The sequence below is a fragment of the Rosa rugosa genome, chromosome 5, assembly GCF_958449725.1.
Source record: "Rosa rugosa chromosome 5, drRosRugo1.1, whole genome shotgun sequence".
Taxonomy (NCBI): domain Eukaryota; kingdom Viridiplantae; phylum Streptophyta; class Magnoliopsida; order Rosales; family Rosaceae; genus Rosa; species Rosa rugosa.
In genome coordinates this window covers 19,117,147-19,141,104 of record NC_084824.1, presented here as the reverse complement: position 1 = coordinate 19,141,104, position 23,958 = coordinate 19,117,147, and the positions used below count along the sequence as shown (strand labels likewise).

Below are 23,958 nucleotides of genomic sequence, written 5' to 3'. Positions count from 1 at the left end.
ATTTAACAACGTCATCCCCGTCATTGTAATTTCTTGGATTAATGAATTTCTTTTATTCTCAAAAAAAAAAAAAAAAAATAGCAGCTAGTTCTAATGGTTATTAAATACTAGCTTGTAAATCAAACATCTGCTTAGCTATACAAAATTAAGTAGATGCATTTCTGATGCCTTCTATTTCAGATCTTGGAAATGTTTTTATTTTATTTTTATTTTTATTTTATTTTATCAAACAACAAGAACTATTATTAAAGAGAAAATATTACAGACACCAAAGGCCCAACAACAACAATATAGAGGCCCAAACACATAAACAAATACAAAGCAGTTAAAACCCTGGAACGCCAACTTTCTTCTCCCTCCCTCTCTTAAACCCCCAGCTTTCCATGGCCGCGACCACCGCAGCTCCTCCACCTTCCAAATCCACACCCACCAAACTGAACCCCAACACCGTGCGAAAAGCCGTCAATGCCCTCCTCAAATGGAGAAATTCCCAGACCCAGAACCCCGACGATCTCTTAGACTCCTCCGACGAATTCACCTACCTCGTCCTCACCCTCAAGAAAATCCCACCAAAGGGTCGCGTCAACGCCTTCAAAATCCCTCTCCCTAATCCCCTCCTCTCCGAATCCACCCAGTTCTGCCTGATCTACGACGACGGCCCCAAGTCCAAGCTCACCAAGGACCAAATCGACAAGAGGATCAAAACCCACAACTTACCCATCACCAAAACACTCAAGCTCTCCAAGCTCAAATCCGATTACAAGTCTTTTGAGGCCAAGCGGAAGCTGATGGAGTCGTACGATGCGTTTCTGGCTGATAAGCAGATTGTGCCGTTGCTTCCCAGGCTTCTGGGGAAGCAGTTCTTCAAGAAGAAGAGGATGATTCCGGTGCCGGTGGACTTGCAACAGAAGAACTGGAAGGAGCAGGTGGATAGGGTTATCGAGTCGGCCATGTTGTTCTTGAGTACTGGGACTTGTAGTGTTGTGAGGGTGGCCAGGACTTCGATGAGTGCTGAGCAGATTGTTGAGAATGTGGTTGCCGCGGTTGATGGGATTGTGGAGATTGTTCCGAGGAATTGGGGCGGTGTGAGGTCGTTTCATTTGAAGCTGTTGGAGTCACTTGCGCTGCCGGTGTATCAGGCTGTGCCGGATGAGACATTGTTGAAGATTGAGGGAGTTAAGGGGAGCGAGAAAGAGGTGGTGAAGAATGAGAAAGTGGGTAAGAAGAAGGGTAGGATTAGTGAAGTGAGGTATATGGATAGAAATGTTGGGGAGGTGCTTGATGAGGATGAGTTAAATGATGGTGTCATTGTCGACAAGGAGAAGAGGAAGAGTGAAGAAGCAAAGCTGAAGAAAGCTAAGAGGAGTAAGAATGCAGCAGAGTGATTCGGCATGGAAGTGGGATTCGATATATATTTGAGCAAGCATGGCTGTCGATTTGAGTCTTTCTGGCTTGAAATTTTGAATGTTCAGATGGCCATTATCGTATTGCAGTTATGATTTTTGTTAGTTCAACACTGAATATTACAGTGCCATTGTGGTTTCTGCATTTCCATATCTTTGATTTTGAAATTACATTCTTCTAGTTTCATTGTAACTATGTAAATTGGAACAAAGTTGCCATAAGTTCTCTCTCCAGCAATATGACATATTAGCCTGCGTTGTAACCTTCTAGGAGGTTTGTACTGACTTCTATTTATACAAAGCCCCTGTTTTGAAGATGCATTATGATTTCAATCTTATATTCAGTTTAGGCTTATTAATTCCATAATATCCAAAACACTGATACTTTAGGTTTCAAATGTGAATGCCTTAATATTCAGAACTTCTGTTAAGATGTTCCGCTTGGTGAAATGATTTTGATGACAACAATTTTTCTTTGCTGGTACCAACGCATGGGGTCTAGTACATGAATATCTAAAAACTAGGAGAAAAAACCTTTCTGATATCCTTGTTTTAAGTTATTCTCTTTGACATTCCAGAAATGAACTTATTTTCAGAAATGTTCAGAGATAAAAATCATACTCAAGTTCATCATTTGTCAGCCAACATGACTAATCAATATTAGAAAACTTCAGATGGATTGCTCCTCAGGCTAATCATATTAAGCTGAATTTTGATGGCCCAGTTCTAATCAGAATGGTGCTTCTGGTTTTGTTATTAGAGATGCTAATGGTAACCCTAGTCTGGCTTCAGCTCTGAAATATTGGTCGTACTGATGTCCTTGTTGCTGAAGCATTAGCACTAAGGGCAGGTCTTCAGGCAGCTTGTCTACATGGTTTCAATTTCATCCAAATAGGAGGAGATTCAAATATTTTAATTAACTGTATCAACAAGAAAATCGGTCTCCCTTGGCGTATCAGAATGATTCTTCATGACATTGTTAATCTTGCTTCAAAGTTCAACCACATACCTTTCAAGCACATCTAAGGATAAGCAAATTTCCTTGCTGATTCAATTGCAAATTTGGGACATTCTACTAGAATCGATCCTTACCAGTTACCTCTATATCTACTACGAATGCATTTTATCATGATCTACTAGGTCTAGGTTGTGTTAGAGGAGGCTGTTTGTAGCCTATGTTATTTATTTTCCTCCATCGAAAAAAAAGTACATAATTCTCATATTTTTCACAGTAACTTTGGACTCATCCATTCATATAGAAGAAAGAGCCAAGAAATCACACGATGCCTTTGTTGTCTTTCATTTTGCTTCTTATGTTGCAGCAGTCCTCGGAAATGATTTAAGTGAAGGAAAGATGGTCAAATTCCTTGTAAATCATAAGGTGGTAGTTGCCACGAAAAGGTACGAGCTCTAAAAACTACACTGAAATCTTTGAAAACAACAATGAATGTGTAACGTTTGATTCTCGTATTGAATGTTACAAAAATTTTGAGGTTCTGGGTGAATATTAAAATTTATATTTTCTCAGATAGTCGATGATCTAAATCACTGCTATGTCATGCAAAAAGACAAAAAGAAAAGTTCATTAAAGCCAAGTTACAGATATGTTAGTTCTTCAATGAACACTCTATTTTCTCAGATAGATCGATGATCTACATCACTGCAAAAAAAAAAGAAAAAAAAGGGAAGTTCATTAAAGCCAAGTTAAAGATATGTTATTTCTTCAATGAACACTGCACTATGGAGGGTCGACCTTGGGTATTCAATTAGAAATTGTCAGAAAGACTGTTTTTTCCATGACAAGAATAATAGAAACTACAAAACTTCAAATGGAATGAAACAATTGTTTAATATGATCAAGGTCACCCCTCACTTGTGTCCTACTTGGAAGTATTTCTCAAAAACTATCCTGCATATATTATCTTCTTCCTGCAGAGTCACAAGAAAACAGTTTCAACTGTTAATGTAGCAAACTTATGTCCACACAAGGTTGTGGAGTACCCGGGTGTGTGTGTTTGGTGGGGTGGTAAGACTTTGGTCTCATATATAAGAGGTCAAGAGTTCGAGCCCCATCAACGGTGGGAATGGGGTGGGGTTTTAAAAAAAAAAAAAAAAAAAAAAAGGTTGTGGAGTACCCTAGTGTAATAAACAGAACTAGATCACAAATATAGGCTGAGCTACCAACAGACATTCTCATAAAATAAGATTTGATGTCATGTTATACTTTATTCCCGCCAGGCAAATTCAAGCTGAGCTGACAGATTATAATGCTCTCAAATATCATTCAACTTTTGTACAAAATGATAGTAGTTCAAATCACTCAATTATGCAAAATATGCCAACCAAAAAGAACAAAATCTGTGATGTATATTATTGTGATTGGTTGAAGCAAAACAGTGCAGATCAAACAATATGGTGCTCTCTTTTCTTTTTCCTTTTTTGAACCCCAAAAAAAGGTTTAGGATGTCGATTCATCCACACAGTCATTGCCTACAACCGACCATGAATCCTGAATACGCTTGTAACTAAAAACTACTATTATGTTCAATATTTTAGCTGTGTCAAGCAAATGGATTTCCCTCCACAAAGTACCACAGATCCCTTAACTACCAACTAACCTTATGAGAACGAGGCCATCCAACTTAGGATTCTTTCTTTGCTTCCACATCACGATTTCTCCAAGGATTGAGAGATTCTCTGACTGCCTGAGCCTCTGGCGAATTCTCCCAAGCCCGTTTTTCAGACTCCAGAACTGTTACTTTATCATCTTCATGTATGAAAAAGGGAACTAAGAATTAGATTAAGCAAGAAACAAAATAGAATATCAGAGAGACTGCAAAGCAGCTCTTTCACAAAATGTGTTGGAGAAAGTTCAACTAAATGATAACAAATAAATTAGAAATGCAATTGGTCAGAAATAACATGAGTATCATAAGGGAGAACTGAGTTGATAGGGTAGGGGAGCTCAAAAAATCAAAAAGGCACAATAGGGGAGCAAGATATGTAGAAGAAATTACTGAGCGGAGACCATTGTCAATGTTGAGTATCCAGGTTTATCAATCCTCAAAACCACTTGAGAGTAACCATTACAATTGGTAATTGACTGACTTTGAACACAGGTGCCGATTCAAAGGGTCCAAAAATTCACTAAAATCCATGTCAATGAAAACATATCTAAGGTCAAGTTCAACCAGAAATGTGCCATTTATACCCAATTCTTATACAATGTCATCTGAACCATATCCTACTAAATGTCTGTAAATATAGCAGAGTCATGAACAACCTTTACAGGCACAATACAATCTAATCCATCCTTGTTAGAAAGGATCAAACTTTTAAGGACATTTCACATGCTGACATATACTATTACCCATCCTTGGTCATAAACTGAAGCAACAATTTCTATACTATTCATGATTACCTCAACTCTATCATTCCCTACCAAACAGTAAAATAGGGAATACAAATGTCAAAATTGAGAAAAGAAAAATAAGAAAAAGGGTAAAGATGAAAAGGAGAGCTCTCACACAGAAGCCGGTTTTGATCATGAAAAACTCCATGGAAGCTCCAATCAGAGCCGACCCGAATGCGATCTTCAAATACCAATCTAGAAACTTCATATTCACTGCACATACACAACCCAAATAACAAGTCAAAAAAATTGAAAGGGGCAGGTTTAAACAAGTAAGAGGCAGTAGCAGAGCAAAAAGATTTACAGAGCTCAACACCGGGAAGACTCTTTCCGACTGCGGAAGTGGGCTTCGGGATGGATTTATCTAGCTCAGAATCTGTAAGGTAAAATAGCAAGGACTTTCACTGCATATCTCTTTGGCCATTTGATTTCTGAGGGTTTTGTCTAGACTTGAAACCTATGCTTTTCCTGAGCTATTAGTCTCTGACACATGTAGTGTCTTGTAATCAAAGCTACATGCATCAGTGGTCACCTTAGCTAATTTACCTGAATACTATAACCCTTGCATCAAGAGGAGTGCTTGACATTGCTGGGGTAATTACTGGATAATGGCACTTTGATGGCTCTTAATTTGTGGCATTCGGCATTACACAGATAGCATTAAGGATCCATGACAAGTCTTAGAGTAAGTTATATGAATGAGAAAGTTGATTGTGGAACCAAAACACAAAATAAGCATTACAGCAACAAACAATAAATTATCAATTTTGGTTAACAAAACTGGATAACTAAGTTGAAGCTATATGCAGAGCAGTATCTGAGTTGACCTTCGATCAATTCTAACAGCAAAACACCTTTAATCAATACTAAACATTATAATAATTAACTACAAACATATTGGCCCAGCTCCAAACTTCTGAACTTGCAAACCAGCAAATAAACAATTACTTAGGATTCTTAACAACAGAGTCTGCACTCCAAATCCCCACCCTTTTAATACGTACAACCTCTAGACTCACCGCACACTAGAAAATGAAGAAACCAAAATGAACCTATGGACAATTCAATAAAAAAAAAAAAAAAAAAACATTTCAAGTTTAAAAACCAAAAGTACAACCCAAATTTTCACCCTTGTCGATCATTGTGATAAAAACCAAAATCCAAATTCAGAAAACAAACCCAAACCTTCCTCCACAGGTCGACCACAATCCTGGATCTCTCCTCTTCTCTTTCCTACCCCAGCAACCTAACAATCACAACAAATCAAAAATTCAAAAGCTTTGACAACGAAATCCCTCCTATTTGCTTTCAGCTCAGCCCAGTATTTATATCTCAAATTAAAGAGACTCAGAACAAAAGTTCAGAGTAAAGCCCAAGAAGGTAAAAGCTCTAAAGGATCAGTTTTTCCAAGGCTACCTTGTCTGCTCGACTCTCTCTGAAACGGGTTTGATTGGATTGGAAATAGCAGAATAAAAGATGGGAGATAGAGAAATAGATCGGCGTACCGCTGAAGAAGACGATCGGAGTTGTAAAAGGTGAGCCGGACACCAATGGCAAACAGCGACTAAATCGTCTTTTCCGTCCCTTATGAACAGTAGTAACAGTAACCGGGCTTTTGTATATTACGAGGAAAAATTGCCCGCGCGTTGCTGCGGGAGTTATGCCGTTGTAGAGTATCTTGTAGAGCTTGTAGAGTTTCTTTGTGGAGAAGAATATAATTGAGCATGTACAGAGTATGGTTGAACTGTTGGAGAGGCAGGAGTATTGATTGCAATTTGATTCTTCCATGACATTTAGCTTGAAAGTTGTGGAAGTTGAAAATTTAATTGATGAAATTAGATATTAAATTTTTAAGAACTGAGCAGGAAATAAATTTGGTATTTTATCAACTTGATTTGTTGGCATTGTCAAATTGTATGAAGGAAGAATTAATTGCAGTGTAGAAGCAAGACAGCGGATTTCACTCAAGTTCATCAAGCATTCATATTATAAAACTTGCAAGCTTTCATATTACAATACCCGCTCTATTGAAAAGAGTGAAAGATTTTTTATACAAAAAGTTAACGTGACGAAAGTGTGTTAGTAAAATAGGTTAACAAAGTTGCTACTGAGGTTGGTTCAGAAATGCTAGTTGTACAACAGGTTTAGCTGCTTCAGTTGTAGCTTTACAAAAGGTTTAGTTCTAAGCCAGCGTAACTGGAGTAGGTGTAAAAAAGTGGTTGCTCCAATTGTAGTTGGAGTTGATCCAAACTATTAGTTACCTGCAAGAGAAACAACATGTCTAAGATATTAAATATTAACCAATTCTGCAAAATCCACAGTGAGTTTCAACTTTGAATCAATTCTGCAATCAATACTAACCAAAACCCATAATCACAAATCACACAATAAGCTATTTTCCATTAAAAATACAACTACAGTAGCTCACAAATGATCAAAAGGAAGCCATTTTCCATATCAACATTCAAACCCACATCAAGCCAGATACAATAAGTACCCAAAAAAAAAAATCACCAAAACCCAATTGACACCACCAACTGAAAACTTCAAACAGGCTCAGAAGGATCGAAGACTTCAATTTTAAGCAATTAAATGCAAAAAATGAATTGGGCATATGCTAAAACAGGTCATATACTTATAAACTGCAAGTGATTAACCTACCGTTTCAACCAAGCTTGCTGAAATGAAACAAAGAGGCAACTCTATAAATGTAATGCCAACTGCAAAGCGAATGACATAGAAACAAATGTTTTAATTACCTGGTTCAAGCTCAAAAGCAATCGGTGAAACCTTGAGGCTTCTGCAAACCCCAATCCAATTTGAAACTCTCCTTGACAAATGAACGATCAAAACAATGCTAAAGAAGAAAGCCTAAAACTTAGGAAATCGATAAACTGCAAATTTGAACACCTGAAAAGAATCTGTGATTAAACCACAAATCCACAAAAACCAACTATCTAAAGCTTCAGTGAATCACAAAAAACTGGGGGAAAAAATTCAAAAGGAATTCCTCTTGCTGGCCCCAAGTTCTTTGTGACCAAGATTAAAAGGGAAGAGCAGATGCTAAACAACGAATAAAAGTTTGATACAAAGAGCTAAGTGATGATTGCAAAGAGGTATGCAGAATAGCCTATTGATTCTTCTATGTCTATAATGAGAGCTTATATGAATTTATAGTGTAAAAAAAAAATCAAAGCATAAATGGAATGATTGATCATGAATAATTAGACTCTATGAGACCTGATCTCCAATGTTCAACGTTTAAACATTGTTGGCTAAATAATGAGACCAGATTTACATTCCTAAAGACTATAACGGATTCACTAAGTAATTCAATTAATTGAAGACCATAACAAAAAGAATGTTGGAGACAATGTTTCAAAACAGGTAACACGACCAATGTGAACATGTCTACAATTTTGACCAAAGAGGTGTTCTTGAATATGAACATGTCTAGAAGCTCGATCAATGTTTTTGATAAAACGTGTTACAACTAAATAATCAGTTCACATACGATTTGAAAAGGCAAGAGAATTACCAAGTTGATCACCTCTGATGACAAACATTTGGCAAAAGAATTTTATCATAAACATTTGGCAAGTTTATAAATATGCTCATAGTCAATAGTTTTAAATAATCTGCATATTGCTGTTACTACATTAAATTTTGAATCGGCAGTAATAAAAGACTAAGTTTCTCAGTTCTGAATATTAGTAACTAAAAGTTATATGTACTTTCCGTTAAAGAACACATACTGTTATATTGAAAAAACAAAGAAAACAATATCTTGGGGGTTCTGTAATGATCATAAACTAACAAATATATCAACATTTTAAATATATTTGATCCATTTAGTCGTATTGATCAAAATTCAGAAGACTTAATTGTCTAAACTTAGTTGTATAGTAAATAATGCAAGATACAAAAATAGTCGATCTAAATTTATCATAAGGCTGGTTTCTTAATTGGCTTTCATTAAATAACACCCGAAAACAAACCCAAACCAATTCCTCCAATTAATGTTTATGACAATTCAAAAGTTGCAGCTCAAGGAATACCAGCTAAATGACTCACTGCATTATCTCAAACCAATTAAAAGGAAGCAGAAGTGATTAGACATGTTATCTCAAACCAATTAGAAGGAAGCAGAAGTGAATAGTCATGTTATCTCAAACCAAAATACATAGAGGGACCTGCCATTAAGAATCTCAAATCGATCAAGTCACACATTTATATACAATATGACAAATCCATTACTGAGAAACGCTCAAACTTTGCAATTTTGAGCAGTATCATCTTTGGGCCACAGACAATGTCATCGGTTTTAAAATCTCTTCCGATTCAAATAAAACAAACAAAAAAGCGTATAGACATAGGTTATCAAGCAATGAAAGGAATTAGAAACTCGACAAAAAGGTGAAATTTTTAGCTCCTCTAAATACTGCAATCCAATAAAAACAACAACCCAGAAAAGCCATCCAAGTTCAACTACGCTACAGAAAACAATTGAAATTTTAAGATTGAAGTCCATCTACATATATCCTTGATTGCAATCAAGTTCTCACTGGTTCTAATAACACAGAGAGTCACAGATTTCTCAAGCTCACACCAAATAACACTGTTCACGCTCTAGATCAACAACCAAAGCTCAGAAATAAAAAACAATGGCCCAGCAAAAAGGTTGCAATCCAGTCTAGTGTACAGACCCGTTTCTTTCCTTTTTTTTTTCTTCTTATTATTTTTTTTTTTCCTTCTTCTTCATCTATTTTAAATTCCTAGCATATGACAATGGTAATGTTAGCTGTATGTTATGCTTAAATTTTTAATTCCACTAAAAATGCAAATAACCAAACTCAGACATTTACTGCAGATTTCATTTATCAAGTTCAAACTATGGAAGATGTTGTGCATAAACTCGAGTGTGATGTCCATTTAAATTCTCAAATTATACAGCTCATGTTCAAGTTGACTTGTGTAACTTGAAAAGATAAGATCTGTTTCAAGCACAACATCTATTTCAAAGACAGAGGTAGCTACTACACTTGCAACACAGAAAAGAAGAAGAGAAGAACCGCTATCTGCAATCAATCAAATACAAATTCCTCAGAAAAACCAAATAGCGGACACCCAAAACCTAATCGAACCAATCAACCCCCACTCTCTGTCCAACTCAGCTCAGAAATCAATGAAACCGATAAAATTAAACATGCCCAGAACAAAAGGAAAGGAAGTAAAGCAATTGACCTGAAAAACCGAAGGATAGATGAATTGGCCGTCGTTGTGTGACTGAGCAGCCAAGGACGCAAACAGGGACTTGAGATCTTCTTCAGGCTGAATATGAGTGAAAAATCTGCAATCAGTTCAAGATCAAAGTTAACTTGTATGTGTGATTGGTTAAGGGGCTGCATGGATATAGTTAGAGAGAGAGAGAGAGGAACCTGGAGACGGAAGCAAAGCGAGGATTGATTACTCGGATGAAATTGAAACTTCACCTTCGCGGTATCGACGGAGAGAAGGCTGATGGGCTGTCGAAGATCCACGATCAGAGTTGCAGAGTCAGAAGACTGCAGATCGATCAGTTCCAGATCCATCTGTTTATGCGCATCACACTTGTGGGTGCAAAGAAAGGGCAAAACCGACCTTTCGACCCCCAATGGCAGGGCCGCAAAAAAAGATAAATTGAGGACAGCACCGTCCTTTCCGGCCTCAATGAACAGGTGTGAACAGTAAGTTTGTCTTTCGTATATTTAGAATAAGTAGGCATTAGTAATATCATCGATCAATAGGCCTTTCTGCTACATTCCTTTATTTACTTTACCCGCCGATGAGTCTCGCTGACTGTATCCTTCTGCACTTCTCTGCTAGTTAGATGGAGAAACACCAATACCACCATTCATTTCATCTTTTGGCCCACTACACCCATTTCAACTCCCGAGCTTTCCTTTGTTAAAATACTTTGGTTGCTTTTCATTACGATTAATCTTGCCCTCAAAAGATAGCTTTTCCTTTTTGCCAGCCACATTGGTCTTTTCGATCTTGATCATGACATGTACTTTCCTCGATCACCAACATTTTGGGGGTGCAGCTCTAGCTCTTCCTTGCATTTGAATATATGCACCAGAATAATCTATTGAGGCAGAAAACTTGTAACCCTTGTACTTGCCTTCATCTCTGAGATGCAACCGGGGCATGCCACCCTTGTACAAACAATTTCAGTGAACCTTATAGTTGATTCTTAATTGGTTCGATGAATCTATTGTATGTGGTCTAATCTTGGTTGCCTTTTCCATTACAATCTAAAAGAAGAGGTCTTTGATATCATGCCTTGGTCTAGTGGTTTCATGTTTTGAGTAAATAAAACAAGACATTCCTACAGATATTTGTACTTTTAAAAGTCTGATTTGATAAAGTTTCTTGCTTCTCAACAAAAAGTTTGTATAAAAGATTTATGTTACCTCATATTAGTTGTTTCTCTTCATCTAATTAGCCAAACCATTGAGGCCATATATAGATTCATTTTCTTGCAGCTTTAATTCACTGGGATCATGTTGCATCGCAGCCTACCTTACATTCTTGCAGTTCCTGATTCTGGTTTCCCAAGTAATTTTGTTGCTGATGCTTTCCTTTATGTCCAGGTAATTGCTCCTCTTATGCAGCATGCAACCGACCAAGTTTGGGAGGTTAGATTATGTTAAAAGATCTACTCGGCTGGACAGGTAGCTTTTACTTATTCATGATGCCATTAGATATCACGTTTTATATATGGCTAACGTCATCTTGTGTATGTAAACTGATAGTATTCTTGGCTTTTCAGAACTTATATATAGTTATAATGTGTATCTTGTAGCATATATATGAAGCTAGTTGGAAAAATTTTGTTGCTCTTTTAAGTGGAAAATTGTGTTGCCCACCAAGCATGATTCAACCTGGGGTTGTAAAGTTATGAAAGTATTGACTAATCATTGATTTTTCAACAGGTACCATTGCCCAGATCGTGAGAACCCCGCTGAGATTTTAGCTGATCTTATATCTGTTGACTACAGCTTTGCTGAAAGTGTCTACTCCTCTCAGAAAAGAAAGATGCTCTTGTTGAATCATTTTCACAACAATCATCACTAGTTCTGTATGCAACTTCGATTACATTAAGGGAAATCTCCAAGAACAGCACCGGGTTGAGCATGAAGAGTAGAGTTTAGAAGAAGGGAGGTTGGTGGAGGCAATTCTGGTTGCTCCTAAGGCTTGCGTGGATGCAGGTAAATTTTTACTAGCATGCTTCATAGTTACTTTCATCAAAATAGAATTCAACATTACTAATATCATAGTTGCTTCATAGTTACTGGATCAAATCATTGAGGTTTTGTGAGCTCCCCATTTCTCTTTAATTTTGGGTTCAATTTGGAAATTACCTCACTTAATGGTTGTCTTTTGTCATGCTATGTCTATGTATACACTGATTATACAGTGAATCAAGTTGTAGACTTCATGATTTTCTTCTGTCAATAGGTAATTATAGTGTAATAACCAGTGAATTAAGTTAATGTTACCCTAAGTTGTATTGGTCTGGCTTAAATTGCAGCCTAAGCAGGGTGGCTTCCTTATACAGGTTTTGCATTTCCTTTTTTTCTTTTCATATGGCAAACAAAGGGAAATGAAAGGTAAATCATATGTCCTGCTTTTTATAAATGAAACTGTGAATTGATTAGACCACAGTGCAGTACTAAACCAACTTGAACTGATCGGGCACTATAGCCTTGAACGGATCGATTGTCATTTTCAGGAGGATATGGGGCAGATGCAGACAATGATTCAACTACCTTTTGTAACTTTCAGTATGCTAAAGAACAGCTTGAGTAATTCATGGTTTGTTCGATTCAACATAGTATAAGTATGTTATGTGATTTGGTGTAGTTTATGTATACCAAACTGGAATGTTTATGAGTGGCATTTTGTATGTTTATGACATTTTGTATTGCACAATTTCATTACAATATTAATATATCTTAATAACTTTTGCATGTTCTTAATTCACACCATTTTTTTTTTTAAATGAAATATTCTTTTGCGACGGCAAAGTATCAGTCGCAACCAATTCACCCCACTTTTTTTTAAAATAAAATATCTTTTTTTCGACGGCAAAGTACCCGTCGCAAATAGTTTAGCTATTGCGACGGCAAGAGAATACCGTCGCAATTATCTTTTGCGACGGCATTTTACCGTCGCAAATGGATTTTGTGACGCCACCTATTGCAACGCCAATATTTCCGTCGCAAAAGACTCATTTTTCCGTGGCGAAAAGTTTTTTCCGTCGCAAAAGCCCAAATTGCCGTCGCAAAATAGGCATTTTTTTGAGTAGTGTTCATTGAATTCCAAGTAAGTATAACATGTGTTTCTCCTTTTGCTTGTTTGTTTAATCTTTCATAAATTGTAATGTAAATTAACTTATTCTTATTTTATATTATAGTTCGGAATGGCTTAGTGAAGATACTAATCGGGTTGCTCCCCACAAAGATTTAGAGATTACAAGGGAGAGGAAAAATTGTATCCTTAGATACTTTGCCAATGATCGAAGATGATCGAAGGAGAGTTAACATAGAATTTGCTAATTTTTCTATGTGTATGCAAGAGTTTGGAAGTGGAGATGCTATGAAGGATAAGTTTATTATGCAGCTAATAACATGGTGGGCTATCCATGGAGCTTCGGCACCATCTCTCCAAGCCATAGCCTTTAAGGTTCTAGGTCAACCTTGTTCTTCTTCATGTTGTGAATGAAATTGGTGTACTTACAATTTCATTCACTCTGTGAGGAGGAACAAGATAGCACCACAAAGAGCGGAAGATTTGGTGTTTATGCATACCAATCTTCGCCTTTTAGCTAGGAGAAGCCCAAACTACAATGAAAGTGTAACTCAAATGTGGGATGTTGGAGGTGATGAGTTTTTTTTTTTTTTTTTTTTTTATAAATTAAATAGAGGATTAGGCGATATTAGTTCCTCTGCGATAGCCGATTTGGGGTGACTGGCACCCACCCACAATCCCGAAAGAAAGGGGGCAATCGCAACCGGGAACCCACCGCCCATCCCTCTATTTTATGTTATTAATAAAAGAAAAGAAATTACAAGAAGAGAGAGGGGGACATAAACCAAAACCTCTCTAAGAACAAAATGAAGTAAAGTACTCAAAATGAGCAGTAAGCAATAGTTACAAACTGATGGAAAGAAGAAGGACATGCAGTAACCATGCAAATATATGTGACCACGCAGCAACCACATATATGGAACACACCTATAGTTCATCAACAACCATGCAGCAGAAATCACCATAACCCAAACCCACCTTTTCATGAAGTCTATCAAGCACCACAAAATTAGCGAATAAGGAAATTCGGTAAACCTTGCAGATTGTGAACAAAGGCAGCCGAAGCACAAGGAGGGCAAGTGTTACGTCCCGAACCCAAATTCACCCGTTTACTAGTCATTTGGACGGTAAACGACCTTTACTTTCACTTTTACTTTCGGTTTAGTACTTTTAGTGGCCCTAAAAGTCGACTTTTTGTTCGGGTCAAAATTTGAGAAAATGTTCTTCATGGAAGTTGTAGGGGACGTTAAACCGAGCGCGTGGATATGTGGTACGTAAAAATCGGAGCTCGTATGCGAAAGTTATAAGCGAAATAGTAAAGTTACTGTTCATGGTTACTGTTCATGGTAAGTTTCTATAAATAGCCAATTTACTGTGGTAAGTTTCCATTTTGGAAACTTACCGGCTTTTCTCTCTCCTCTCCCCCGATCCTTTCTCCTCTTCGGCCCGATTTCTTCTCCCTCCGGTTTCTTCCTTCTCCGGCCGACCCACGACGGAATCCGGGCACCGGCAGGTTCGCCTCCTCCTCCTTGTCACGCCTGGGGTGGTGTTTTGCGGTGGCTCGACCGGTGGAGCTCGGAATTGAGCCGTGAAGTCCACTGTAGCAGTTGGAGAGTTTCGTCGATTTCCGGCGATTCCGGCCGTTTCCGGCCACGAAATTGGCATCGAAGGTTCGGTTTTCATCACTGATCATTTCCCCTATGGCCTTGTGTCACGATTTGTTGTGTAGATGTCGAATTGATGAATTGAAATTTTAGGGTTCTTGAGGAATTTCTGGGCTTGTGTTCATCGGCCGAATTGGATCTCTTTCAGGTAAAATTGGAACTTGTTGTAGTTGAATGAATGGTTGGGTGTGTTGAGTAGATGCTACTGTCCAAATTTGGTGGCCATCGGAGGTGGTGGCCGCCGGCGCGTGGGCCCCACGCGCCGCCACTGTTGGTGGCGCGTGGAGGTGTGTTGAGCAGTGATTTAATTCCAGTTTTTAGTCCATTAAATTGTATATATGTTGTAGAGCTTGTATATGAAGTTTGGTGAATTTTGGAGGAGTTTGGAATTGTTTGTGATTTTTCGAAGTTCGGTGTTTTGTGATGGAATTGTTGGAAATCCGGCCGTCGGATTTTCCTCGTTTTCGTTGTGGAATATGTTGATTGAGGAATTGGTGTTGTGGAAGAGATTTGGGTTGAATTTGAGAAGTAGTGAAGATAGGGATTTTCGGGTTTCGTTTAGGTTCGTAATTATTTATTCGAATTGTCGTTTATGGAAATGTACTTGTGTACAGGACGTTGTTGCGAGCTATGGCTAGATGAAGGAACTCGTTTGTGTGGTCGCCAATAGTACTGTGAGTGGACGTTTGTTTTTGAATATTGATGCATGCATTTATTTTTCGAATAATGTTTTATTAATTATCATATTATTTTAGTTTCGAATATGATTTCGGTTTTGGAATATTGCTTGGATTTTCCATCATGATTTTTGGAACGTGAGTTTTATTCGCTCGGATTTGAACTTGTGATTTAAGTGATTTTCGACGAATTATTTTCCGAGGTGGTTTCCGGAAATTTATAATACATTTCTTTTCGTCGATATTGAGAATTTTGAATATTTTTCGAAATGGGATTTCGATGGAATTTGGCATTTGGAATGTCTTGTTGATGATTTCAGATTTGGTTTATGATTTCGAGAATATTTTTGGCGTGCGGGGTCACGTCATTGGCATATGTATTTTCTTGTGAGATATGGGGAAGCCTTATAGATTTACTGGATTTTAATGGTTTTTACCCGCCATACCTGGGTCGTCATATTTATTGCTAGCTAGCCTATTAGTACTCCTCCATGCTTACTATGTGTTTGTGGGTGAGTAAGAGCAGAGCATGGGATGCTCCAGAGTGTGGGACACTCCGACCCGAGCCTGGGAGGCTCCCTTCTTGTATGGTGATAACTTCTTCCCCATACTTTTTCGTGACTTGACTAGCGGGGCTAGTCCGTTATTTTCGTAACCAGCGGGGCTGGTATGTTTTCACGAGAATTGTGGATTTCGATGTTATCGTAACCAGCGGGGCTGGTCTTATTTTCTTGAGAAACGAGATTTCGGTTTACGATACATGATTTTCGAATGTTTTGACTAGCGAGGCTAGTCGGTTTATCGTTTTGAAATCCTTGGATTTAAAGCTAAATGTGTTTTTCTTAAATGTTGCATGCATCGTGTTTTTAAAAGGAATAAGTGTGGGAAAGTATGAAATCCTTTTTCTTTTAAATTGTTTATTTTTGTCCACTCACTCTAACGTTTTTCGTGTACTTTTCCCTGGGCCCTTCGGTTTCAAATGCCCAGTTTGCAGGCGCTATTAGTTGAGGTCGGGCGTACATGGTTCGAGGCATAGTTGATGAATTGCTTCCGCACTTCTTTGTTTGGCTCTGACCTATTGTGGGTTACTGTTTTGGGTAGTCCACTTTAGTGGTGACTCGACCAGTTCCCGGTAGAGTTATCTCTAAGGTGGGCCCCGCAGGGCCACCTCGGATTTCAGGGCGAAATTCGGGGCGGGTCCTGTCAGCAAGAGTCCCACCAATAATGCGCCTCATGATCCACCCCATAGTTAGCTAAGCAGTCAGCCACTTGATTCCCTTCTCGATAAATATGTGAAAAACGTATCTACATAGAGGAGAGAATGGTACAACAATTGACCCAATCAACAGATAGACGCCAAGGGACTGAGCAATTATTAGTGGCAAGAAAGTGAATTGCTACCGCTGAATCACACTCAATCCAGAGAGAATTCCATCCTTTTCCTGATGCTATTATAACTGCATGAATAATGGCTTGAAGCTCTGCTTCTAGGGCAGTAGCAATACCCATGGAACCAGCAAAACAACCCATAAAATTGCCCAAGTGATCACGAAAAATACCTCCATAGCCTGCAAGCCCTGGCGTCCCACGAGCAGCACCATCAGTATTAACCTTTAATTGAAAAGCACAAGGAGCAAACCAATTTACTTCATGAATTTGATGTGTTCTTGAGGCTCTACCACTGATTCCAAGAGCACTAAAAATATAAAGCTCATCTACTGAGTTACGCATAATTCCAAAACCCCAAGAGTCAACCTCTCGAATTTGCAGCTTGATAGAGTGAATCAAATAATCAACCGTTAAGCGACGCTCATCAAAACGAATAGAATTTCTAGCATTCCAAAGAGAGTAGAAGCCAGCTCCCATCATTCCTTGGAAGAGTCTAATGTTGGAAGGCTTGAGATTGCTAACCTCTCACTTGATAAACCACAATTAGAGGGGGTTTTATTTAATGTTGATCATGAAGATGAAGACCTTGAGAATGTTGTCCAAGTTGAATGAAGTTGATAGTTATGAACCTTGGTTATGAACATTTTATTAGAAACTTTGGATTGATAATGTTTAATTGTGATAAACTAGTATTTTGTTTATGTTTCACATGTTTTTTTTTTCTAAGTGTGTATTATATATATATATATATATATAATTGACGTATCCTTCCCGTACTCGTATCCTATTACATTTAAGATTTACCGTATTCACATATCGCACCGTATCGTATCCGGTGCTACTTAGCCAACAAGATTATTGACGTTCGCCTCCAAAGAACCACTAGGTCCTTTCACCAATGCCATAACGACACTAGCCCAGTCATCATTGATGTCCTTTACACCAACGCCCATCAAGTCGACCAGAACTTTATCTGGCTGGGGGCCTTTAGAAACAAAAACAAAAAAAAAAACAAAAAACAAAAAAACAAAACAAAAAGACAAAAAAATAGTGCTACTAACTACTCAAACCAAAGACCTAGAGTGTAAAAACACTCGAGGCGGCTTATCCGCTGCACCAAGTTGAGCGTACGTGCCAACGAGTAATAGAGAAGCTATTATACTCATAGAATTTTTTTGGATTAAATACTCGTTACTCTTCATACTTTTGCATGAAAAACAGTTTAGTTCAAAATTTTAAAATTAAACAGTTTAGTCATTATTCTTTCTAATTCTCACACAACATGTCCTAAAATGACTATTATACCCCACTTTTCTCTCTTTCTCTCTCTCTCTCTCTCTCTCTCTCTCTCTCTCTCTCTCTCTCTCTCTCTCTCTCTCTCTCTCTCTCTCTCTCTCTCTCTCTCTCTCTATATATATATATATATATATATATATATATATATATATATATATATATACAGATCCTATCCAGAGCGGAGCTCCGCTTTGAAAATTAACGTGTGAAGTTCGAGTTTTCAGTCACTTTTCGGTCGCATATCCACATCTCGACCGTTCTGTTTTTAGATACTAGTGTATAGATCGTCTCTGCAAATTTTCAGCCAAAATGATGATCGTTAAGTCATTGATAAGTGCCTTAAAGCTAGTACGGTTTAGGTTGACAGATTCAGTCCGTTCATTGGTTTAAACGAGTTAGATGCCTTAATGATCATCAATTTGGCTGAAAATTTGCAGAGATGATCTATACAGTAGTACCTAAAAACTGAACGGTCGAGATGTGGATATGCTACCGAAAAGTGACCGAAAACTCGAACTTCACAAGTTAATTTCAAAGCGGAGCTCCGCTCTAGATTGGATCTGTATATATATATATATTTATGTGTGTGTGTGTGTGTGTGTGTGTAGAGAGAGAGAGAGAGAGAGAGAGGCAGAAAAAATAAAAAATAAAAAGAGAGAAAAATAAATATTTTAGCTATACCACCATGCATGAATCCTGAATACGCTTGTAACTAAAAACAATTATTATTTTCAATATTTTAGCTATACCAAGCAAATGGATTTCCCTCTACAAAGTACTATAGATCCCCTAGCTACCAACTAACCTTATAAGAACGAGGCCATCCAACTCAGGATTCTTTCTTTTCTTTAATTCTACATCACGATTTCTCCAAGGATTGAGAGCTTCCCTGACTGCCTGAGCCTCTGGTGAACCATCCCAAGAACCTTTTTTCAGACTCCAGAACTGTTACTTTATCATCTTCATGTATGAAAGAGGGAACTAATAATCAGTATCATATGAGAGACTGTAAAGCCGCTCTTTCACAAAATGTGTTGGAGAAAGTTCAACTAAATGATAACAAACAATATAGAGATGCATTTGATCGAAAATAACATGAGTATCATAAGGAAGACCCGAGTTGATAAGGAGGGGAGCGCAAGAAATCAAAGGGAACAAAATGGGAGCAAAACATGTTGAAGAAAATATTGCTTCATTTTCAGTTGATGTGAAATTCAACGTGGTACAATTAAACTAGAATTTAGACTATGTTGGACGTAAATTACGCTCATGGGGTGATAAATGTCAGGTGGCAAATTTAATGCGTTGGACCTACTCATGGGGTCACTCCTCCTACTCTCCTCCGCCGCACACAAACTCCACTCGCCCTCTGTTTTGGTCATTCTGGGCCTAAAAGCGACTAGGCACACTCGCGCGAATATGGAAGTGAAAGCGGCAACAAGACGAAAGCCTTTGATGACTAACAAAACAAAGCCCTCGTCTTCTTCTTCTTACGCGCGACCTGAGAGAAGACCAGTGTCTCCCTTGTCTTCTTCTAAGAAATTCTCATTTTCTTTTCTCCTCCGTATGATAATACTAACATATTCCTTCTCCATTATTATTATTATAAAATAATCAAATAGATAGATAAATAAAAACCTCATCAAGATCATTTTCATGTTCTTCAATTCCTGCACTCTCTTCTGCTGTTAAAAAAGTTTCAGTCTTTTTTTTGTTTTTTAATTTGTGGGGAGTTAGTTTTTGGTTTTCTTGGCAATGCAAGCAACTCAAGCAGTGAGTAATGGGGTTACAGAAGCTCCTCCTGCTCAGGTTTGTGGGTTTCTTTCTAAATTTGGATACTTTCTATCTGGTTTTGGACTTTGCTATTTGTGGGAGCTGGGTGGGGTGGATGCAACTTGTGCTTAATTTCTTACTTGATTTGGCTTCTGGGTTTCCTTTTATACCTCAAAACATCAACTGGGTACTCCAGTTTTTGCCTTTTCACTTTACCAATTACTGTCTTTTTGGGTTCTGCTTTATTGATTTGAGCTGGATTAATTTGGTGCTAGGATTTCAGATATGTGATAAGACCCAATCTTCATTTCAACTGCCTTGATTTATTAGTCTTAATTTCTAGATCTTGATTCATTCATACTCTTATGTACGCTGTAGATTATTGCTTCACTTTATTGCTGCTAGATGGATTGTTCTATATATTTATAGTCATTTGAGCTCAATTCTGCAATTGACACACCCTTCTATTATTGTACTCATATGGGTTGTCTGTGCATGTCACATTTCAGTTCACTTTGATAATTTGATGATCACAAATCTTAAGGCCAACTGCTAAGATACTTGTTTTTTATGCAGGCTGGTGCTCAAAATCTCAAGTCCATACAGGAAGAACCTACAGAACCAGGGCATAGTGGAAGACGCCCCGATATATCACTTCAAATACCCCCAAGACATGCGGCGTTTGGCAATAGCCGGAGCGGCAAGGGTTTACTCCAGTCTCAAGGTTCCTCTAAGGGTAGTCCACTTTCAGGAGGGTTATTCCGGGCTTTAAGCTTCAAGAAGAAAGGTATACTGCCGGATGGTGAGAAAAGTTCCCTCCTTAATTCAGACTCCAGTACAGCTCCGGGAAGTCCAGTAGTGGCCAATAATGCACCAGCATTTTCTTGGACAAAGTGTGCCTCTCTTCCTGTTACACCAGCATCGAATTTGTCACCATCCATTTCTACACCAGTTTCTGCAAGGATGTATAATGAACGGCACAAGCCACATGTAAGATGCAATCTAGAATTTTCCACTTCCCTAGGTTTGTAGATTTCACATGCTTATTTGCACTTGAAGCTATATTAAAATATGACAGTAATATTCGATCATTTGAAAGAATTCCACTCTTACAATCTCGGTAGAAGATATTTCAAGATTGAAGATTTTACATGGCATTTTTTTCTTTCAAGTTCTTCCGAGAATGTACCTAAGCATGTATGTTACACAAAATTAACCTAGTTTATGCTCTTTTTAAAATTTTTTATATCTGAACAAGATTCAAGGTTTGCAAGGTACCTCTGAATTGTGCTATATGATAATTCAGGTCAATACATCTGATTTATTGCGCTTCTTTTAGATTTCTTTTTGTCTTTGTATTTCAATAAAAATGGCTTGTGAATCCGGAAGTCATCAGATTAGGAAAAAGAAGTAATTGCCAAAAAAGAAGGAAAAAGAAAAAGTATCTGATCGAGACTGTTGTGGTTAATTTTGTGCAGAAAGAAACTGTTAAGGCTACAGTTTCAAGGTCCCTGTCTGTGCCTGGACGAAATATAGTTATTGTTAGATCCGTATCTTTTGCTGCTCGAAATGAGAACATCCAGACAGATCCTAGTGATGGTACGTAGTAAATTTATCATTGTAGTTCCTTATATATGCTGCATGTGTGACTTATCTATTCCCATCGGTAAACGTTCTATATTTTTAAGGTTGACTCATGAGGACAGAATTGTTGTAAAAGAGGATTTCACTGTCAATAACCCCCTAACTTTGTTTTTGGCATATCAGATCAAATAGCTCCGGTTCCAGTTGAGCCTGATGATGAAGAAATTCCTGAAGAAGAAGCAGTATGCAGGATTTGTCTTGATGAATGTGAAGAACAAAATACACTCAAAATGGAATGCAGTTGCAAAGGTGATCTCAGACTTGTACATGAACATTGTGCAATTAAGTGGTTTAGCACAAGAGGAAACAGGACATGCGAGGTATGTGGGCAGGAGGTTCAGAACTTACCTGTAACCTTGCTTCGGGTGCAGAGCTCTGTTCAAAGGGCCAGCAGACAGAACCAGAACCAACAGAGTTTGAATCCAGAAACGATAAGGTGACACAATGTGGGATTGAAATCCTTTCTGTTTATGAATATGATAGAGAGATACATTTAGAGATTCATGTTGTCATGACCTTACTAGGTTTTACATAATGAAGATTTGGAAGAAATAGAAACCTATTATGAAGTATCTGTCACTGTTCAGTCATAATTGAATGGTCATTAATCTCCAAATAGATATATCCACTTTAAGTGCTAGAAGATAAATCCAAATCAACTATCAGGAAAAAAAAAAAAAAAGGATCCAAATCCTGCTCTGATTGAAAATTTTAATGTTCAAGTTTAACTTTTATTATTGGAGATCTTTGTGAAAGTACTATCTTGAGTTACCTACCTGTCATAAATATCTTGCTCTGTGTTCTAACAGAAATAAATTTTCTATAACCTTAACATCAATGCCGAGGTTTGGGTTGTCTTTTTCTTGCATAGGCCTGTCCATGTAGATCTTTCTATGATTTTCACAAGTGAGAGAGAACCCTGGCATGAGAACAAAGAGTTCATGAATATGATTTCTAATCTTCTAGAAAAAAATAAAAAATTCAGCCACCATCAATGATTTGTCAGTGAGCAGATAATGTCTTTTGTAGGGTTTATTATCATGCAAGTCATCCTTTAATTGAATGGCTGAATTCAGTTTTGTCAAGCATATGATACTCGTGATTTTTTTAACCCTTTATAGCTAATTAAATTATATCTTGTGCAGTGCATGGCAGGACTTCGTGATACTGGTATTAATTAGCACAATATGCTATTTCTTCTTCCTTGAGCAACTACTGGTATGTCCATTCTTCTATGAAGATACTTTAAGAACAAACAATTTGTCTCCAACTAAACCAGAACTTGTTTGTGTCGCCAGATGAATTGGTTTATCAGTAGCAAATATAGCAATGCTAATCCCATTCTTTCTCATTATGCAGATTCGTGACTTGAAAACTCAAGCTATTGTAGTTGCAGCACCATTTGCATTTACATTGGGTCTCTTGGCATCCATATTTGCCATTGTCCTTGGTATAATTGAGCCTCAGAAATTATTAGTGCTCTACCCTGTAAGTTTATAACGGTCAAACTATCTTGTTTAATTTTCAGCAATCAAGGAGTATATATGGACATATGCGGCTCTCGAGTTTGGACTTGTAGCGCTCACCGTACACCTTTTCTATTCTACAGTGAGTGTTTCTCTTCCAATGAGTATAAATAATTTCCTTATAGCCTATCTTTAGTCAAATTGCCAAGTTATTCGGTACATCAAACTACTCCTTTGGGTATCTAGAAAATGCAGATATTAACTAATGCTTTTCAATTTCTTTTCCCCAGTTTCATGTGCCGGCTGTTTATTCAATATTGCTTGCATCAGTAGTGGGTTTTGGGATATCAATGAGCCTCAACTCCTTGTATATGCAATACTTCACTTGGAGAGTTCAAGTTTCTCAAAACAACACTAGCCCAGCATGACTGAATCCTGGTAGTAACAAGGCTAGCATTTAGCATGTGTTGGTCAGTTATCAATACAATAATGTACATTATCTTACTAGTAGATTTAATCGAGTGTACAACTGTTTGTATGATGAAAGATGTTGCACCGAATCAATGAAGCATGTATCCCTCGTTTATATGTTATCATTAGCAGCACTGGTGGTTTGCTTGATAGAACCAGTCATTGCTTTTGTGGAGCTCCATCGCATAACTGGATAATACATATCATGATAATTTCATCTATTTTTGTGATGAAATGAGAGCTCAAATTTAAGATGCCATGTTCTGATGATGCAAGAACTATGACTCCAAGGCATATAGTATAAAATTACGGAACTCTTATTGAAGGATAGAACACAACTAATAACTAATGTACACTCCGGTATATGTTCACATCCATCATGCGCTAGATACATAGCCCCAATATGGT

At 37.7% G+C, this 23,958-nt stretch overlaps 3 protein-coding genes and 1 long non-coding RNA gene across 17 annotated transcripts; 3 read left to right on the top strand and 1 right to left on the bottom strand.

Annotated features, from left to right (window-relative positions):
* Positions 1 to 330: 330 nt before the first annotated feature.
* LOC133709571 (uncharacterized) lies at positions 331 to 1,673 on the top strand. Its single transcript, XM_062135353.1, has one exon. It carries the CDS (start codon positions 384 to 386, stop codon positions 1,383 to 1,385), a length of 1,002 nt encoding a protein of 333 aa, XP_061991337.1. The 5' UTR covers positions 331 to 383; the 3' UTR covers positions 1,386 to 1,673.
* A 1,216-nt stretch (positions 1,674 to 2,889) lies between these two features.
* Positions 2,890 to 10,480, bottom strand: LOC133708386 (uncharacterized). 13 transcript variants are annotated; one of them, XM_062133845.1, is made up of 9 exons: positions 10,254 to 10,390; positions 8,354 to 10,165; positions 7,575 to 7,725; positions 6,232 to 7,076; positions 6,001 to 6,061; positions 5,120 to 5,191; positions 4,933 to 5,028; positions 4,022 to 4,170; positions 3,073 to 3,332 (listed from the first exon to the last, which is right to left on the bottom strand). In XM_062133845.1, exons 4-8 carry the CDS (start codon positions 6,601 to 6,603, stop codon positions 4,046 to 4,048), a joined length of 726 nt encoding a protein of 241 aa, XP_061989829.1. In that variant the 5' UTR covers positions 6,604 to 7,076; positions 7,575 to 7,725; positions 8,354 to 10,165; positions 10,254 to 10,390; the 3' UTR covers positions 3,073 to 3,332; positions 4,022 to 4,045. The 13 variants fall into 13 exon arrangements, 3 of the variants coding, with proteins under 3 accessions (XP_061989829.1, XP_061989830.1, XP_061989831.1); XM_062133846.1 differs by having other exon boundaries at positions 10,060 to 10,165; XR_009845798.1 differs by adding an exon at positions 2,890 to 3,063 and having other exon boundaries at positions 3,270 to 3,332; positions 5,120 to 6,061; positions 6,321 to 7,076; positions 7,575 to 10,165; positions 10,254 to 10,480.
* LOC133708387 (uncharacterized) lies at positions 6,069 to 12,830 on the top strand. 2 transcript variants are annotated; one of them, XR_009845808.1, is made up of 3 exons: positions 6,069 to 6,350; positions 11,451 to 11,531; positions 11,793 to 12,830. It is a non-coding gene; the product is annotated as an uncharacterized LOC133708387 (long non-coding RNA). The 2 variants fall into 2 exon arrangements; XR_009845809.1 differs by lacking the exon at positions 6,069 to 6,350 and adding an exon at positions 10,933 to 11,073.
* Positions 12,831 to 19,704: 6,874 nt separating this feature from the next.
* On the top strand, positions 19,705 to 23,672 carry LOC133709013 (uncharacterized). The gene is made up of 8 exons (XM_062134611.1): positions 19,705 to 20,005; positions 20,546 to 20,959; positions 21,448 to 21,568; positions 21,737 to 22,049; positions 22,759 to 22,831; positions 22,973 to 23,063; positions 23,142 to 23,221; positions 23,370 to 23,672. Exons 1-8 carry the CDS (start codon positions 19,952 to 19,954, stop codon positions 23,505 to 23,507), a joined length of 1,284 nt encoding a protein of 427 aa, XP_061990595.1. The 5' UTR covers positions 19,705 to 19,951; the 3' UTR covers positions 23,508 to 23,672.
* The last annotated feature ends 286 nt before the right edge of the window (positions 23,673 to 23,958 follow it).

Coding starts and splice junctions, on each gene's coding strand:
- LOC133709571 (XM_062135353.1), top strand. CDS start 384: ATGGCCGCGACCACCGCAGCTCCTCCACCTTCCAAATCCACACCCACC.
- LOC133708386 (XM_062133845.1), bottom strand. CDS start 6,603: ATGGAAGAATCAAATTGCAATCAATACTCCTGCCTCTCCAACAGTTCA. Junction 5,029..5,119: donor TCTTCCCGGTGTTGAGCTCT/GTAAATCTTTTT, acceptor GTGTATGTGCAG/TGAATATGAAGTTTCTAGAT. Junction 4,171..4,932: donor CATGATCAAAACCGGCTTCT/GTGTGAGAGCTC, acceptor TCATACATGAAG/ATGATAAAGTAACAGTTCTG.
- LOC133709013 (XM_062134611.1), top strand. CDS start 19,952: ATGCAAGCAACTCAAGCAGTGAGTAATGGGGTTACAGAAGCTCCTCCT. Junction 21,569..21,736: donor CCAGACAGATCCTAGTGATG/GTACGTAGTAAA, acceptor TTGGCATATCAG/ATCAAATAGCTCCGGTTCCA. Junction 22,832..22,972: donor TCTTCCTTGAGCAACTACTG/GTATGTCCATTC, acceptor CTCATTATGCAG/ATTCGTGACTTGAAAACTCA.